General features: G+C 41.6%; 1 protein-coding gene across 1 annotated transcript; it reads left to right on the top strand.

Moving 5' to 3' along the window:
- The first annotated feature begins 701 nt into the window (after positions 1–701).
- il6st (interleukin 6 cytokine family signal transduce) lies at positions 702–16447 on the top strand. Its single transcript, XM_079734572.1, has 16 exons — positions 702–1419; positions 1792–1886; positions 4002–4286; positions 4454–4595; positions 5360–5520; positions 5608–5762; positions 5933–6095; positions 8484–8566; positions 9222–9441; positions 9657–9857; positions 9957–10058; positions 10313–10462; positions 13213–13353; positions 13864–13960; positions 14735–14816; positions 15487–16447. The coding sequence occupies exons 2-16, from the start codon at positions 1805–1807 to the stop codon at positions 16156–16158; spliced, it is 2736 nt and encodes a 911-aa protein (XP_079590698.1). The 5' UTR covers positions 702–1419; positions 1792–1804; the 3' UTR covers positions 16159–16447.
- The last annotated feature ends 3762 nt before the right edge of the window (positions 16448–20209 follow it).

The following is a 20209-nucleotide window of genomic DNA, read 5'->3' as shown; positions in this document are numbered from 1 at the left end:
CACAAACTGGACAGAATTAGGCGAATACTAATGAAAGTATTAAGTTGTTTTGCAGTAGGGGTGCAAACGGAGTGTAGTCGAGTAGGCTACACTAGTAACAGGAACCATCCAGCAACGTCCCGACATCAGAAGGGAAGTGACATTTATATCTGCATCGTGCTGCACTTGTGGTGTATACTTTTTATATAGTTAGACGTCTTTTTTAAATGTACTGATGAAAAACTATTAAGATCCTTTGTGGTATGGTCGCCTCGGGCTAGGTATGGCTCGGAGTGGTACATGTTCAACACGTGGTTTATTCTAACAGAGACAGTTCTGCGTTCTGGAGGTGGTTCATGAAGCATCTCTCGAACACAGGTAAACAAACAGTTTATGTTGGGAGTGGAAGGAATGGTAAATAAGCCACGCCCACATGTCCTTGTTTACCCAGGTAAACCATTGATCTGTCTTGGCTTTAGCGGAAATGGCAAAGTGGCAATGTTTGTAGTCTTTAACTTTTACAAAATCATAAAACCTTATATGGTGTTCTCCATTATGTGGAGAAGAAACCATTCATAACTGTTGTTAGCTTGAAACATGTCTTCGGAAATAGCATAGACTAAAATAATTTACGTCGGTACGATTTTGGATATTCGACATTTCCGGTCTGAATTGTTGATAGGACGCGGTGAAGTCCAGTAGGGATTATCGTTATGTGACCCAGAGCAACAAGTTGAATTACGGCCACGATGAGCATTTACGTTAACGCCTACTTCCTCCTTCAACAACAAAACCCCTACTCCCTGGGACATGCGTAGTAGTAGGGGCTAATTAAAAATCTGTTTTATATATGCTTTTCCTTGGGCTCACTATAAATTCGGACATTTTTGACTCCTCCACTCTAAGGACACAGACTTGCCAGCCATTTACCCCGTGTTTCGCCAAAGTCTTTTTATTTCTAGCTTTTGGCATTTCTCCCGTTTTTGCGGAACAATTTTAGGAACGCCTAAAAAAAACGTTTTTCTAGCATTAACAGAGGCGCACAGTGTATAGTAACACTCTCTGCCCTCCATCTCACCCAACTGGCGAGGCGTCTTCCGCAGACAGCCCCCGTGATGTAAGGGACGGAACGTGGATGGACCGGGGAGGCCCGCAGGAAAGGAGGTTTGGAACGCAGCCCCCTGTTACGTGATATGACGACCCGAGGGGCGTGACATACCGGAAAACAACATGCAGTTTGGCAATGTGTCAAGACGGTATTTCCTGAGATTGTTTTGAGTAGTAACGGATTTCTGCCTAATCAAGCAATCAGAGAAGGTATTCAATACCATACCTATGTTTTCCCAACTCATGGTTGCTAATAAGATGTGGTACCAAGGCTAAGGTTGGCGAGGCAGAGTTCTAGTTCGGGCCGTCCTAGCTCTAACTCTACCAGGCTAGGTAAGAAACGACGTTCATGTTTTTTCAAGTTTTGCATATTCAATATTCCAAATCATCTAACGTTAGAACTTGTTGTGTTTTATTTGTTATTGCGATGCTGTTAACATATTGCTCTTGAGAAGAGATGTGTTTTTTTAACGTTGAGGTGAATGCCTTGTTTAGCATAAGCCCATATTTTATTAATCTGGTTCGCCTGATTATTAGGACAGCTTCATGTGACCAATGTGGACTTGGAAAAGGGATGAAAAGTTGTTGTTTTTTGCTCAATAGCAATACAATACAAACAACTGTACCACACTTGGCACAAACAGCATTATCGGTGAACCTGACTCACGTTACATCCCCTCCAATTAATCTAATGATGTGATTCAGATCTCTCTTAGACATGGCTATGGTTCTCTACATTGGTTTCCTCCATCGTGTTCTGTTCGCATGCCTGGTCTCGTCCAGCCTTGCCTTCAGTGCCGGTAAGTCCATCTTACTGTTTTAGTACTGTAGTAGGCTATGACAGCCCTGTTATGTTTTTAGCCTCACCATGTTAAAAAAACCAAAACAATGTTTACCCCAGTTAAAAGAAGATACCACTGTAATAAAACCAAACACTTTGACTGTTATGTCTTCAGTTGCTATTTTATTGTTTTAGGCCAAAAATATGTATTGCTATGTATTCAATAAATATTTTATAGTAGTACTGTAGTAGGCTATGATAGCCCTGTTTTGTTTTTAGCCTGACCATGTTGGTTATCCTGATAGATCGTAAACTATTGCATGATCCTGTTCCTTCTTCCTTTCCCGTTCTTTTTTATATAACTGAACTTTCCATATCCTTTATAACCCACTCATAAAATAGTATGATCTATATGTTTCAGATGCTTATTTATGTTTTCATCAATTTATGAAAACACAAATTATTCTAGCGAGAAACTATCTGTTAACGTTAACATTCAGGTTAACATTCTTGGAACTCTAGCTAGGATAAATAAGAATCTTAATGTATTAGAGAAAGGTCAGCGAGACTTGTGCTAGCAACATACGTGACCCAACCTGTCTCATCCATGAGTAACACACCCTATCAGAATGTTCAGAGCTATTATGGGTGGGTCGAGGAAGTTGTTTTCGATTAAATTCACACTCAGCAAGCAACAGACGTGTCTATGTGTGGTCCATATTATTTAGATTCAATTTTGCAGTCTCTGCTTAATTCAGAAGTAAAGTAGAGATATAACATAACCCAACACACGTTAATGTACTAAATCAAAGGTGAAATTGGTAGAACATGTTTTAACTACTTTCTGGAAACGGTTCATTGAACATGGCCAGGATCGGCATAGATGTCCTTATTAAGGCCGGCATGCAACTTGCATACTTGCATTTAGGCATTTATCTTAAGCAGGTACTTTCATCCCAAAGTAGTGTACAAGTGAAATCAAAAGTGTAAATCATGGAGTAAAAGCTGTTTGTAAAGTAAACAACTGGACATAGTGATGAGGAATCACAAATACAGTGTTAGTAGATCTGTATTTATTGATGTATTTTCCTAATTCGGTAGTCAAGGGCTAATAGGAGATTGCATGAAAGTACGTTTCAAACACCAGTTTTAAATACCAAATGCAGAAATCAGTGGATGAGATTTTCTCTGCCGGTACAAGGTAGATTTGCACAACTGTTTTTGGACAAGGGGTAGGGTGTTGGCAGCTGACATTGCGTAAGGTGGTTGGTTGTTCCGCCTTTATGCTACCACACATGAAACGAGATTGGGTACAAATGAGTTCCAAGGAAAGGAAAGGAAAACGGATGCCTACTGATATTGTTATTGTTATTATTCTTGGAATTAACAGATAACCAATCAAAATGGGCGACAACCTGGCACCAACATCACATGCCTCTTGTGTGATTTATATCGCGGTAGAGATTATTCAGACCGCACATTATGGGAATTTATTCCATTCCAATTTTGAACAGCTCTTTGGTGTCTGTCTGCAAAAGTTATTTAAAGGCAATATAAGGCTTTCTCATAAAGTGAAGTCCCAGTCAGGATAAGTGAGGGTAGAGGAAGAAATTAACAGAAACACACGCCATTCTCAAATCAAATATGAAAACATAGAAGGTTTAAATTCTGTATTGAATCTCTTGGTTACAAAAGGGTGCATGTTAATTGCAGTTTTGCAATTGCAATTTCAGTTTTGTTAACTTCAAACCTCAGTTCCAGAAATAAGTAGATACAATTTGCAAAGTACAAATGAAAACAGAAAGAAGTGCTTTGTAAAGTATACCTTACCGATATTTGATGGTAAACATCCAACAAAAAAGAAAAACAAATACCTTATCAACTAGATTTTTCTAATATATAGACTAATTCCGAATTTGAATCCTGCAACATCTTCCAAAAAGTGTAACAGATGTAACACTTGGAACACTATCAACAGCTTTGCAGCGTTTTTTTTTAACCTGATTTATTTGTTATAATGCAATAATAACCTAGATGCTGATCATTTAAATGATTTACAATGCCAACTTGAATCAGATTGTTAAATCCTTATGTTTCAAAATGTCATTCATTCGCTTTCATTCTTTGTCCTCAGGATACACGTTTGATGTTAACATTTTACCGCAGCCTCCAGCGGTGGAAATAGGGAAGAATTTTACTGCAACATGTAGTCTGGCCAATACAAGTGAAGCAACTGCAGATGACCTCATATGGTACTTTTTTTCGAAGATTATTCCTCGGGAACAGTACAACAAAATCAACACTAGTGCTGTCAATGTCACTATCACGATCACTAGTGAAACACCATCTTCGTTATTTTGTCAAGTGAACAAACCTAAGGATACCAAGCATACTTATGGCATTGAACTTCATAAAGGATGTAAGTTCCCGTGTGTGCACGTGCGTGCATGTGTGTGTGTGTGTGTGTGTTTGTATTCAAATATCTATTTGACAGGTGCCTTTATTTGCTTTTTAGTGATTTTTCTTAATTACATATTTAATCCAGTACTAGTAAATAATGTTCTTTGTTTTTTTTTGCTTTTCCAGATCCCCCTGAAAAGCCAGAAAATCTCTCCTGTGTGGCTCTCCAAGTGGACAATAGAATATCAGTTAATATTACCTGTTCTTGGGATACTCGAAAACGTGGTACTCTAATAGAAACAAAAACCTCACTGTTCTTTATTTCAGGGTAAGTACCATTGGTAGCTGTTGTAGGATGCAATTCGTAATTTTCCCTTTAAAGAGCCAGTGAACCAAAAACATTCTTTTTTTTTTACGTTTTGTTTATCACTCTCAAACGGAAATAAATACCCAAATTAGAGAAAATAGCGCTTGTGGATGGTGAAGCTCCGTCTGTGCAACACTTCATTTATTACCCGCGTCCGGTGGTAAGGCTTCCTGGACATATACAGTATTAGGCTACGGTGTGTGGCGGATTTCCTATGCAACATTGCTTTTTGTAAGGTTCTTAACAGTTACACAATGACGGTACTAAAAAAGTATCATAAAGTTGGTTTGGGTCGTAACCATGGGGATAACACGGCCCGTTCTTTCTAGAACTCTCAGCCCAAAAAAAAAAGTTTGAATTCCATCTGTAACAGTGGGCTCACTGGCTCTTTAAATCAAGCAATGTTTTGATGCATTCGGGATTTGTTTAGAGAGCATATTTGACTCATTGTTCAAACACATCTTGCCTCAACATTACATTTGATTTTAAATATGTAGTGGTTTACATAATTCTATGTATTTTCTAGATAGATAATGTAAGATAAATGTTCAAACTAGATTTCTTTTTATTAATGTAACTGACATTTTGTTATTAAGTTAGCATAAAACCTAAGCATTAACTTTAATGTTAACTTCTACTTCAATTTGTTGTCCATCAACTTGAAATCCAAAACCACATCTGTCTCTCTGTAGTAGTATCTCATAATCATCATTACTTCTCAACAGTGACGAAAAGAAAGAGAAAGAAATCAAAGATGCCGAAAACAGCGGGACAGTAACGCTGTCTATTTTCCCACATCATATGAATGCAAAAGTTTGGGTGGAATCCGAGAATAAACTTGGAAAAGTGAAGTCTGACGTCCTTGAAACGGAATCTGACCAGTTTGGTAAGTGGCATTACATTTATATTAAAATAGCTAATGGTTGTTGTTAATGAGTCGCTCAATTCATTATGGCTGAATGCTCTTCTACAGTTAAAACGAATCCACCCTCCAACGTGGTAGCCATCAGTGAGAAGCAATTTCCTCAATCTCTTCTAATAAACTGGTTACTGCCTATTGAGAAGGTCTATGTGAAACTGATTTATCAAATCAGATACTGTAAACATGGCACTCATACGTGGACGGAGGTAAGTTTGGCTGTTCTTTCGTTCATTACGTACTTGATTGTATTTTATTACTGGAATTTCAAACTTAACATGATAAAACAACTTGAAGTTCATCCTCATAACAAGGAATTTTCACAACTTTTGAAATGGGTTAAATATTCCTAATTTAAGAGTTATGTGATCTCTTTCAGATACCACTTGCAGACACTGCGAGGGAAATCCAGTCTTTTAGACTACAATACCTCCGACCATACACACTCTATATCACTCAAGTGCGATGCAAAATGTATCGAGAGGGCTTTGGTTATTGGAGTGATTGGAGCCGTAATGCTACTAGAATGACACCAGAGGACAGTAAGTTTAAGTTCCGAGTTAAACCGACAGCCAACCAATCCAACTGGATGAAGCTAAAGCACGACAGAACAAATAGTCTATTCTAACCCCTCTTGCCCACTGCATCCGTCAACGGATGGATCCCATTGACTTTGAATGGGGCGGAGCCGCAATGCATTGTAGATCTATCTGTTCCATTGTATCCGTAGGCTCCTTCAAGAAAGTTGAAAAATGTTCAACTTTTCAGGCAGCGACGGATCCGTCATCCAATCAGATCGCGTATGCTTGTCCGTCATCCGTTGACGGACGGTGCAGTGGGTGGACGGCGTAAACCTTGATAGCCTGGTCCTACCAGACTCTCGTACTTCATTTTGTTTGCACAGAGAGTCTGGACCCACTCAATTGACTAACGTTAACACACTTTTCCCATCTAGATTCCACTTGGGTTTTGGATTGTCGGGGCCGTTAAAGTAGTTAACTATTATTAATGCTAACCGGGAGCTAGTTCTGATCTGCGCAGACTTCATACGTCATACTTGTTAGGGAGGTGGGAGTTGCTCGCAACCATTCACAACCTAACGTGATTGTAATTTCACGCGTGAATGGTCGAGCAGCGTTGGTGCCACCTCCTCACCCAAGTGGAATCTAGATGGAAAAAGTGTGTAGTTCAAAACCTGAGCAGCTTTTACTGCTTCCCCACCTACAGTTTGTCACGTACGATTATTCAAAACCCCCATGTTATTTTTCATAGATATTTAAACATGGAACCAAGAGCCTCGGAGGCGGGACTTATTCTTCAGAGGTCTATTGTTCTCAGCCACTCCCTCTGTTCGCTTATTGGACGCACAAAATTTGGACGGAGAAAACCCACTAATATACCGAAGACCCAGGCCCCGTCCACACGGAGCCGAAACGGGCGAAAACGATCCGGTTTCGTTTTATGAGGTTCAGGAATATCTCCGTAAAGACGGATTCATTGCGAAACCGCATCGAGCTATAGAAACGTTGTAGTAAATATTCAAGGCGCTGGTTCTCCACAGAGAAAAGTCGAGTGCATCAAGCCTGCGCGCATACAGCCTGCGCGGTGTGTACAAACATTCAGTCACGAGGAGATTCAACTTTTTAAATTGAGCAGCAATACTTTTTAATCTACAGTTAGTAATTAATTTATCAGGGGGCTGTATTTAAAGCTACAAAAAGAATACAAATAAATAAATGTAAAAAAATCTACGCAACTCCGACATCGCCCAGCTGCTGGGGGGCAATGACGTCATCGTTTGCGTTTCAGGCGTCCACACGAATCCGAACCGCATAGGTCCGGATATATTTGAAACCACCCTGGGACATGGTTTCAGAAATGTGCGGTTTCGGGCACCGGATCCGCCAGCTCCGTCTGGACGGTCGGCCGAAACGCCCAAGAATTATGGCTCCTTGTGGACGGGGCCCCAGACATAGTACTGAAGGGAAATTAAAATTGAGCCGATGTACTTAAGCGGGGCCAGGCTAAAACCGCGAAGCAGAAGGAGGGCGAATTCTGCCTCATGTTTGTGGAGCAACACAAATAACTAAAACAATATTGTTCCTAACAGTCTTTTCACTCTCCTTTAATAACTCAAGCCAAATACAACGGCTTCATTTTATTTTAGACATTAATTCCAAAACATATTTTTGCGTTATGTAGGGCTGGGTATTGCCAGGTACCTCACAATTCAATTCAATTCGATTCTTAAGGTCTTCATTCGATTCGATATCGATTCGATATTGATCCAATTGCTTCGATATCGATTCAATAATGCATGCAGATGACAAAAATACCTAAATATTATTTAGAATTAACCATTTCATAATGAATTAACCATTTCATTGTGCTTTAACTAGCAAAAAGGGAATACACAATTGTATAGTATTGTTCCTGAGCTAAACTTGCTGCATTAAAGTAATAATCATAACATGGACAAATGTAAAAGGGCATGTACATTTAGGCATACTCGCTTCTAGATTACAATGACTGAGTATGCTTCTATTTTATGGAAATAATCGATTTCAAAAAAATTCTGAATCGAAATTGAATCGAGAACAAATAAATTGCAGTGCATTGATGAATCAATATTTTTACCCAGCCCTAGTTATGAGGCTGAACAGCTAGTCATGTGCATTCAAGGAGAGTTCTACAACAATGTTGCAGGGACAGTCTCGGAACTACACCTCAACATTATGACCTAATTTATAAAATGTCTAATTGATCAAATGACCTCATTGATAAAATGAGTTAATTGTAGAAACCATTGATATTACTAACATTTGCATTACGTACCAATACGTACTGAAGTTGCGGATATTTTCCAACCTACATTATTTTCTTTTTTGTAAATGGTCTTACTGTGCTTTTGCTCTTTTCTTAAAATCTAGAGCCAAAGAGTAAACCAGACCTATGGCGGTTTATCAACAATGCAGAAGGCAAAAGTAGGCAGACGCTGCATATACTTTGTAAGGTAAATATTCACAGGGAAACCAACCATGGCAACCCATAAGAAAATCCTTCACGACAATCAGCCTAATGATTGTCTAATGATGAATTATTTGAGAATGAAATGACCACTTGAAAGCTGCCAGATTTTATTAGAATTACAATTTGTGCATTGAGATTTTGTTCTGTGTAATATTTCATTTTGTTTGTATCATATTGTATCACCGATCCTCCAAATTAACTATTTGAAACTGGAACAACTACTCAACCTACTCTATCACCATAAAATAAACCTTGGCTTCAACAGAAGTCCGCTGATGGCTCAACGATGCATAGGGGTGCTCAGTGAAGTTATTCATGCGTCCTCAAAGTCCTCATAGACCACCACCTTACCAGAGTTGATCAGAGTTGTGGGATCAGGACTTGTAGCACTAACCATCCAATCCTCTTGGAGTTATATGGCAGGAGTTGGTTGCTTAGTTTGTAAATACTGTAACAGTATTGCCACCGCAGAGGTGTATAACCGCCCCCCAAAAAAACCTTGTTTTTAACACATGACATGATTAAGATTTAGATGGGAAATCTTGTTTTCAGCTACAATTCAAAGCATTTCCTTACTTTGTCATCGATTTCGTCATAGTTCCCAAATGATAACTATTAACATTGCTTTTCCGTGTTAGGATCCTGAACTGTCCAATGGACGGATCGAAATCTTTAAGGTCAAGATGGATTCTCTTCCCTGGGAGGAGGTGGTGGTGAACCGTACGGGATCTGAGGATCTCGCTGTGGATCTCAGACAGATTGAGGACCCAGGAGACAAGATCATTGTCGAAGTCATCGCCCGCAATTCTGTGGGACTATCTCCTAAGGCGTCATTAAGAATCCTCCAAAATCCGCACCGTAAGATAGGCACAACCTGAATGAAAATTGTTGTTTGAGTCTGTATTTGATGTATTATCTTTTCAATTCTGGATATTCTTTTTAGATTTCGTCCCTCACCCGTTTCAAATGTCTAATGTGAATATCCAGTAGGTTTTTGAAGTTGTGTGCTATTTGCTAGTTGATCTATAATCCCATCCTGTGGACGTGTGTTATATCTGTTCTGCATGATGCAGAGTTTCCACCGGTAAACAAACTCGGGTGGAAAAGCGACAAAGGCCAGCTATTGATCGAATGGCAGCCACCCAACGTCTCTGCCGGTGGTCCCACACGCAAGCATAATCTGACAGAGTATGTGGTTGAGTGGGTGTCTGGGAAGGATGGAAAGATGGACTGGCAGAGAGAGAATCGCACCACATTAAAAACGGTCATCAGAGGTAAAGAATCCAACGTGTCCATTTTCAAAATGTGTGAATAAGCGTAAAGATTCTGTCTGTATTCATCATTCGCTTTATGACTTTTGGTTTTCTCATTAGGAGACCTGGAGAATTTTATATTCTACAACATATCGGTTTACCCGATATACTCTGATAGCATTGGACAGCCGGTAACCATACCAGCCTATTTAGAACAAAGAGGTAAGAGTGTAACGCTTTGATAATGGCCTATGTAACTTATCTTATTGTCTTTTGGAAAATGGTCGTTATTGTTACCATGCTACTCAGGTCCAGTCCATATCACCAAAAATGCAAGAAGCTTGTGTGTGTGTGTCTGTGTGTGTGTGTGTGTATGTGTCTAAGTGTTTGTTTTGTGTTTTGTAATGTATATTATAATGTCCTTCTGGCTATGATTCACTGGACATTTTGGCTGATATCTCAATGTCTTCTTGCAGCCCCGTTACATCCTCCCAGCATTAAACTGGAATACCTTGGGAGCAACAATGCTAAGCTTGTGTGGACGGACATTCCTCAGGAAAAGCAAACAGGCTTCATCGTGAACTACACCTTGTATTACTTCACCTTGAACGAAAGTGACGTGCATGGTAAGAACTTGACCCAGATAGACAGTAGCCGGAAGATGTACAAGTATATTTACATTGAGGACATTTAGCAGACGCTTTGATCAAAGCGTCTTACAACGGTTCATACACACATTCACACGCCGATGACAGATCAACCATGCAAGGCGACAGCCAGCTCGTCAGGATCAGTTAGGTTTAGGTGTCTTGCTCAAGGACACTCAGCCAGGAGCCAGGGATCAAACTAGCAACCTTCCGGTTACTAGTCAGTCAACCTGCTCTACCTCCTGAGCTAAGCCAACCCGGCCATGTACATAATTATAATCATAAAATATAATAAATAATTATTATATACAGTGGGGCAAAAAAGTATTTAGTCAGCCACCAATTGTGCAAGTTCTCCCACTTAAAAAGATGAGAGAGGCCTGTAATTTTCATCATAGGTATACCTCAGCTATGCGAGACAAAATGAAAAAAAAAAAAAAATCTAGAAAATCACATTGTCTGATTTTTAAAGAATTTATTTGCAAATTATGGTGGAAAATAAGTATTTGGTCAATAACAAAAGGTCATCTCAATACTTTGTTACATGCCCTTTGTTGGCAATGACAGAGGTCAAACGTTTTCTGTAAGTCTTTACAAGGTTTTCACACACTGCTGCTGGTATTTTGGCCCATTCCTCCATGCAGATCTCCTCTAGAGCAGTGATGTTTTTGGGCCTTCGCTGGGCAACACAGACTTTCAACTCCCTCCAAAGATTTTCTATGGGGTTGAGATCTTGAGACTGGCTAGGCCACTCCAGGACCTTGAAATGCTTCTTACGAAGCCACTCCTTCGTTGCCCGGGCGGTGTGTTTGGGGTCATTGTCATGCTGAAAGACCCAGCCACGTTTCATCTTCACTGCCCTTGCTGATGGAAGGAGGTTTTCACTCAAAATCTCACGATACATGGCCCCATTCATTCTTTCCGTCACACGGATCAGACGTCCTGGTCCCTTGGCAGAAAAACAGTTTCCAGCCCCATGCTTCACTGTAGGTATGGTGTTCTTTGGATGCAACTCAGCATTCTTTCTCCTCCAAACACGACGAGTTGAGTTTTTACCAAAAAGTTCTATTTTGGTTTCATCTGACCATATGACATTCTCCCAATCCTGTTCTGGATCATCCAAATGCTCTCTAGCAAACTTCAAACGGGCCTGGACATGCACTGGCTTTAGCAGTGGGACACGCCTGGCACTGCAGGATTTGAGTCCCTGGCGGCGTAGTGTGTTAGTGATGGTAGCCTTTGTTACTTTGGTCCCAGCTCTCTGGAGGTCATTTACTAGGTCCCCCCGTTTGGTTCTGGGATTTTTGTTCACCGTTCTTGTGATCATTTTGACCCCACAGGGTGAGATCTTGCGTGGAGCCCCAGATCAAGGGAGATTATCAGTGGTCTTGTATGTATTCCATTTCCTAATAATTGCTCCCACAGTTGATTTCTTCACACCAAGCTGCTTACCTATTGCAGATTCAGACTTCCCAGCCTGGTGCAGGTCTGCAATTGTGTTTCTGGTGTCCTTTGACAGCTCTTTGGTCTTGGTCATAGTGGAGTTTGGAGTGTGACTGTTTGAGGTTGTGGACAGGTGTCTTTTATACTGATGGAGGAGTTCAAACTGGTGCCATTAATACAGGTAACGAGTGGAGGACAGAGGAGCCTCTTAAAGAAGAAGTTACAGGTCTGTGACAGCCAGAAATCTTGCTGGTTTGTAGGTGACCAAATACTTATTTTCCACCATAATTTGCAAATAGATTCTTAAAAAATCAGACAATGTGATTTTCTGGATTTTTTTTTTTTCATTTTGTCTCTCATAGCTGAGGTTTACCTATGATGAAAATTACAGGCCTCTCTCGTCTTTTTAAGTGGGAGAACTTGCACAATTGGTGGCTGACTAAATACTTTTTTGCCCCACTGTATATATATATATATATATATATATATATATATATATATATATATATATATATATATATATATATATATATATATATATATATATATATATATATATAAAGGCAAAACTTGAAAAGCAAGCCTGAATCTAGCATACCACGGCCCTCTGTTGTTCCTAGTTGTTGTTCCTCTGCTGTTCCAAGAGCTGAACAAGAACAAGGGGGAATGTGTCTCTTCAGACTTGAGCATCCCCTTTGCTTCATGGGAGACGCTACTGCAGTAGCCTGTTGTATAGATGTAATACTAATGGGCTGAATCTATACAACGCAGCTATAGACTTCTGCCTTTTATTTCCCCCCAGGGTTTATTGGCCAGAAGCTCGTACCCGCATAACCGAGAAAGCATCTCGCTTGTGTTTTCCCCAGGTCGTGTTTTAACTGGTGAAGCCAGACCTTTGGGCTACAAATAGATGCTTGTATCGGCCAGGGTTGCGAAGATATCTGTATTTTATCGTACATTTTGGGGCCGAGATATTTCGTAGTTATATATAATATTTGTAGTTATTTTTTGTGTTTCCTTTGGGATATTTAGCAGTAGGTATTTGTATTATGTTGGGAAATTTTTGTTTGAGACTATTCTTAACTAATACATCTGGAGGCTATAGTATGGTGCCAAATTCTGACTTCCTGTCTCTGAAAGGTGCTATGTAAACAAGCTTTGTTCTGACTGACGGACTGAAAGACGACATGCCTTTGTAGCTATGATGTCGCGTCAAGCCCTGAAACACTAAGGTTGAATATTGGACCCTCTAAATTTGAATGTGAACTGTGCTTCTTACTTTGCAGCCATAACACTGCCAGCAAATACCTACTCATATCATCTGAAGACCTTGTCAAGTAACACCAAGTACTGGTCCAAGGTTAAATCCTCCACAATAAAAGGATCAGCGACCAGCCCAGAACATATGTTCTTTACTGCCAAATACGGTAAATATTGTCTTTACTATAGTTCGTAATTGTCTTTTTATCTATATAGTGTATTTTGAAATGGACCCAGGGTTTGAAATGATCGTCATTTCCGAAGTAAGAATACAATGGGGTTTGTTCACTTTATGGTGCAGCCTGGGTGTCTTGTAGGGCTGTTTGAAATCGGTGCACAAACTCGTTACCCTATATAGTTACACCCACTTGATACCCATAATGCACTGTAAATACGGTGAACAACTCTATCGACTATTTCTTTACTCTCTCCTGTGTTGCATAGCAGTTTTATGATTTAATGATGAAATATTCAATCATGAAAAAACACTAGGTAAATATTTACAGCAGTGACCATCCATTTTGTATATCTATATTTTTTGGTGACATTTAACATGATTCCTGGCATGGGATTAGTGTTAAAGTCTCCTCTATTCCCTGCCTTACTTGTTCCTTAAATAGTTTACCAAGAATATTCGTCTGGTCTCCTTTCTGAAACGATTGTGATTTTTGTTTCAGCACCGGGAGAGGTGAAGGGCATAGTGGTCGGAGCTTGCCTCGGATTCCTGTTTTTGCTTCTAGGAATAACAATTCTATGTTTTTATAAGTGGGAGTCGTAAGTGTTAATTTTCCTTTACTTCTCCTCGACCCAATGCTGTAAGTTAAAAGGGAATATAGATCATCAAAGAAGGTCTCTAAAATAATGTGTTGGATTTCCTCTTTTGTTTCTTGCCAATTTTGCATAGTTGGCTTAAAATACTTCCCCTTCCCACACGTCAAATACGTGCGAGAAAAGGAATTTTGTTTGTATTTAACTTTCCTAAGAGCTCTATTTAGAGCAGTGTTTCTCCATTGGTCTATCCTCAGATCCCATTTGAGTCTTTTAGTTCAATTAAAACGCCCCAACCGTTGCAGCTATTTGCTCCAAAAATGTTTAGAACACATTGCTTCTTTGTTATGATTAAGGTCCGGCCAAATACCCGCCCTCCGATTGTAGATAACTTCCAAGGAATAGGATTCAGGGGAACTTGAGTCATGCGTGCAACGGAAGTGCTGCAGTGCTCCCACCCCTGCTTTTCATTCGTGCCGAGTCTTGTCTATCGAAAATGGGCGAGGCCAGCAGCAGGGCCAGTGTCCAAAAGTAGACCTGAGCAGCTGCTGCGGACACTATGTTGGTGGGAGGGAGGGTGGTGGACGCGTCGCCCAATACGTTGCACTATCCTGTCCCTGCAGCGTTTCGTCATTGCACATCTGAGAATGTTGAGATATTGCATCAGACTGATTTGAAGGAATTTTCTTTACATGTATCTATAATCTAAAATTGATGGATGTATCTCAATGATTTTTTCAATATTGATATAAAAATGTGTCACTTTTGCCTCTTCTCCAGAATCGAAAGTAAATTGTGGCCGACCATTCCAAATCCTGAAAATAGCAGAATTGGAACCTGGACTCCTGATTTCCATTTGCAAGTAAGAAACAAAAAAATAAATAAGTTATCAAGTATTTGAACTGCTACTCTGTGAAGCCCAAAGAGATCATATAACCAGCGTCATGCCAATAACTAACGAGAGACACAAATGTATTAATTCCTGCATTTAAGAATGAATAATCTTTCTCATTTTCTAGACAAGAAGATATTTGTCATTAGCTTGAGTCCTTATCTAACCTCATCTGCCTAAGGCAGATAGTCAAAAAGTAGGCGATGTTTGTACCTGTATGTAAAGTAAACTGCACTGATGTATGCAAAACATTTTGCTTTTCCTTTGGTTTTTACACCTCTAAAACCCTAAGAGCAGATAAATACCTAAAATGAGGCGGAAGAAAAATAATAATAATGAAAAATGACACATGATAACAATAGTGTGTCATGCTTTGAACCCACGCTAACTAGGGCTGGCTATGGCCCCTCTTTTCCCCAATCTATTCCATTCAGACTTCCGTAACGTTTTTTTATTCTATCAAAGGATTTAAGGAATCAATATCATTCAGATGAAGGTCAATCTGAATCCCAGAATAGTTTGTTTGAACCCAGGCCAGCTCCCACACACATTTAGAGCTCTTGCAAAGTGAGTGATTCAAAGGTGTGCTGAACTGCAGCGGTGACCGCCATGAAATAACCTTCCGCTCCTCCCTCGCAAGAACGACCCGCCCGAGGAGAACGCCCTGGTGGACGTGAGCGTGGTGGAGGTCGACACGCTGGACGGCATGTCTGAGTTCGAGGAGGACAAGGCCGACCTGCCGCTGAAGAAGGACAAGTATCTCTCGGAGGAGCACAGCAGCGGCATCGGCGACTCCTCCTGCATGTCGTCGCCGCGCCAGAGCGTGTCGGACAGCGACGAGGGCGGGGACCTGGGGGAGGCTGTGGCGGGCGCCGTGCAGTACTCCTCCGTGGTGGCCTCTCAGGGGTACAAGGGTCAGAACCCCAACGCCGCCGCGCACGGCCATCACCCGCAGCAGCAGCAGCAGCAGCAGCAGCAGACCACGCCGTCCTTCAGCAGATCCGAGTCCACCCAGCCGCTGCTTGAGTGCGAAGACGGCGGCGACACGCCGGGGTCGAGCGGACAGTCGCGCCTCCTCTCGCCCGGCAGCGGTTACCGGAGCAAAACGTTCGACCACGGGAGTGCCCGCTGCGCCGAGGGCGGGCCCCCGGGGCCAGGGGAGACGGGGGGCGCGGTCTTACTCAGGTTCTGGCCGGGGGACCAGGGGTGTCAGCAGTCTGGAGCTCAGGACGCAGCAGAGAGGCCCGAGTTCCTGGAAGCCGTGCCAGCCTCCCGCTGCATGACTAAGTTGGACGGCTACCGGCCCCAGTGAGGGTCAAAAATGGAGGAGCTGTTGCATCATGTTGCACTGCGGTGCCATTTTTATTTTATTTTTTTCAAATCTTCACCGTTTCTGAACATTGAACACGACAACATGTAGCAAGTCTTCAATGCTCGGCCATTTATGAGTGGCTGCTTTTTTTTTTTTTTTTAACGTCCTAGTCGTACCGGTCAATGGTTATTATTTTTTTATTTGAAATTAGTCAAACTTATTTTCGCTTTTGTGTCAACTATACTGTAGGCATGCATGGAGATTTCACATTAAAGTAATCCAAGTGTTGGTTTACGTGTTTTTGTGTATGAGTGTACATATCATCGCTCTTTGGACGCTCTCTTTACCCTAACATGAAGGTAGATGGAGATGGAGATATGAAGAGAGATATGAAGAGAGACAATAAACCACGTGCAGAGCCCACAGCGACGGCTCCTACTTGGATCTGAACTTGTTTAACCCGGGATCTTCGTGCAGGCCTGCAATGCAGTGATATGTGCTTATGATTCTTTATTCTAACATCTGATAGCCACATCAACAGAGAGACTGGGGGGTTATTTGATCAAAGACAAATGCAAGAACATGATTGAACCAATCCTCCAGCAGAAGTGTTGGCAGTGTTTTTATTTTGAGGCAGGATCTTCACATAGGGAGAGGTCGGTCACTTAGTGCTCAGAGATGTGTTTAATGCCACCATTTTGAGGTTGGTCATTCGGGAATGTTCAATTAAAAAAAAACATGAACATCCCAAATAGTTCATGTAATGTCAATTAGAGAAATATTTAAATATTTTATTGAAGGTTACAAGCCTAACAAATTACCCAACATAAGAAACTAATACCCTGGATATTGATGCAGGGATGGTAACTGGGGAAATTGAAAAATATATAAACAAAGAAATGGTATTGTTCAAATAGGTTTGCAGTCCTAGATGATATTTTTCTCCTTAGTATTTAAAAGTGTGCGGACTCATCAAATTCTCTGTGGATATGTGGCACTAACTCACTTACTGAATTGGCCAGTCTGAGCAGGTGGGTTGCCATGACAACCCATCCATGCCTTTGGGCATATTTGTCTCCCAACATCAAATGACCTCCATGAACCCAGTATCTCCAGACACAAGACACCGTGCGTTCTCCGTGGGACAGAGAAACCCAAGCTGATGGGCAGCTGGTCTTCAGGCCAAGAAACAACGTGAAAGGGCTGAACAAGATGCTGTGATTTAGACACCCCTTCTGAAGGAGTTGCCAAGTAAGCTTTCACATACAAGCAAGTTCCTGTGATGCATAGCTTCAGAAATAAATCAGTGCTACAAGTATGGAATTGGATTGGGATTTTGAATAGGAGTCATTGCTAAGACAAAAAAACATGCTGCAACTGGTATGATAGTTATTTTTTATGTTAATTTGTGTCCAGAGGCTCAAAGTGGTGGTTACAGATCAATCCACTTATAGATCTCTTAACTGTGTGAGCTGCTCATCTCAATGGTTGAGGGTGATGGGCTGCTAATCCTTTATTAATGCAGACAACACTTACAATTGGGAATTCAATTAGGGTATCAGAAGAAATCGAGAGAGAGGAAGACGTAGAGGAAACAGGCCTTTGGAGTATTCATTTTCTAAAAATCCTGCCACCCTGTCTGAGGCAGGTGACTAGGCACGCACTTTTAATGTGTTTTGCATGCTGCCATTTTTGGTCCATTCTATAATTAATGCAGGAGCAACGGAGGCACTCTGACCTAGAAACATTGCAGTCTTCTTTAGGAAAGCCTCGGGAAAACCCTAAATTCACTACTCTTGCAGTAGTGAGTAGGGAACATCCTCGCTCTAATGGAATGAATCCATGCTGTGGAACTGGCCTATCACCTCTGTCCTGTCCATGAAAAAGAGCTGAAAGGTGCTTGTCCACAGTGAATGATTTAAAGCGTGCCTGCTATTCTGTTCTCTCCCTGTCGCTCTCTCTTAAGGAGGTTTTTAAGAGGTGATGGATGTCTGATCTGCTCAACCTCCTCCAACGTCTGACCCCCAGAGGGATCAGCACTGGTGACTTCATCCTTCATCACCGGGGGGGGGGGGACAGCACCGCCCAAACGCAATGGAAAGTATCCTAGTATGCTTCAAGATGAAATCATACCGAATGTTTCCACCAGGCTGAACTGTACAGCCGAAATGAATCAGACAATGTTCTGGCTCATGCAGATTTTTGTATTGATGATCAGCTTCAATGGTTTTCGTTTAGACTTGCAAAACATGTATTGATTGTTTAGTTTGAAGTGTTTTTACCGATTTGGTGTGTTTTCCCACGGTCCTGTATTCCGCGATCCATGGTCAAGTCTTCCTAGTCAATGACTTCACATTCACGTTACAAAGTAATCAGAGACATACACTATAGGACCCCACCTCAAAGACAATAATATTGAAAAATAATTTCTGGCTGCGTCAAGTCATGATGTTTGGCACCTGACAGAACTCAAAATATAACCAGCAAATACAAAACAACTCCACATGTTAACGGCTGAGAGAACCATGCAGATGTTAGAAGCTAATATGACGGATAGCTCTTAATGGTGGTCTGTAAGTGGGCTGCTTAAGGGGAAACCCAAGTCCCGATATCCCCTTGTTTTCCCGAACCAAAACGTGTATTGATTTTGGCCTAAGTAAGCGCATATGATGTATGTTTACACATAGTTTGTTTAGTTTATGTTCATGCAACCTCCTTCCCGCATGCGTTCTGAATTACGTTGATCAGAAAATGAATATGTTTACAGAGGGAGGGCGCAAAAGGCAAGATGGATGGCTTTTAGCATGCACCATGTAAGTGCGTGTGTCTGCGCGTGCACGTGGGTGGGTGAGTACATTTAGTGGTGGTGGAGGAGCAGGAGGTTTAATTATTTGAAAGGGGCACTACAACCCCCCGTCCCACCATACACACACACACACACAAACGACAACATTAGTGTTATTAATTCTTTGGAACGGCACACTCTGGTGTCCCAGGAGAGAGTGCCGTTGCCCTGACCTTTCCACACGTGGTGTTCTTAAGCCTCCCTCCTCAGTCCGTGGATGATAGTCTTTGGATGGGCCGGCCTGTTAGCATCGCGAGGAAGGGTGCCACAGAATAGAATAATAATGGGCTGATACGCGATTTCATCTCCAATGATGCCCTGTTCACACCAATTGTATGTAAGAAATTAATGATGATCACGAACCATCTACTCTCAGTGGGACGAGAGAAAGACAAAACACATTGCACATACACACATACACAATGCATATTTATGCCCAAGGCTAAGTATTTAATGTTTGGTGCTTTGGTTTCTATGTTTCTGGGAAGAATACTTCAGTGTAGAAGGCCTGCTTATCCTCTGTAGCCACTGTATACGATTATGACACAAAAATGAATCTCATGTATCCCCTGGTGTCCAAACAGGACTTGAGTCTCCATTTGAATCGGTCAATCTCTAACCTAGACCTATATAGTGTTATACCGGATACAGACGGATATGAGAATAAACCACAGACTCGGTCCTCTGGGAGAGATCACATGTCTGTTTCAGCAGCTCCCACCCCTTGAAATAAACACACTTTCTGTGTGTCAGCATAATCAATAGGGCAAGCAACATGCAGAGCCAGGCTAGAGAAGAGCAGCAGCAGCAGCCAGACGCAATTGCGAAGATTCCCTTTAATTTGATCAACTTTGCTGAATCATTTGCGTCGGAGCGGGGCGTCGGGCGGGGGGCGGGGGAGGGAGAGAGAAGCTTTTCTGAACGTACATCTGAGACTGATGGCGGACGGGCACGGCTCATGTACAGAAGGGTGGATGGGACGTGTGTGATGCGGGGTAGGTAAGGCAGATGGATTGGGGAGGTATATAGACTAGGCAGAAGCTCAAGGGTAGAGGAGGGGCATAGGAAGAAACAAAGGGGAGTATCCCTTTCATGTGCTCCATCCATCCCATGAGGCTGCTGCAAGCCTCCCTCTCTCTCTCTCTCTCTCTCTCTCTCCCTCTCTCTCTCTCTCTTTCTCTCGCTCTCGCTCTCTTTCTCTCTCCT

This window comes from Pollachius pollachius, assembly GCF_949987615.1.
Source record: "Pollachius pollachius genome assembly, chromosome: 4".
Lineage (NCBI taxonomy): Eukaryota > Metazoa > Chordata > Actinopteri > Gadiformes > Gadidae > Pollachius > Pollachius pollachius.
This window is presented reverse-complemented; position numbering and strand designations above follow the sequence as displayed.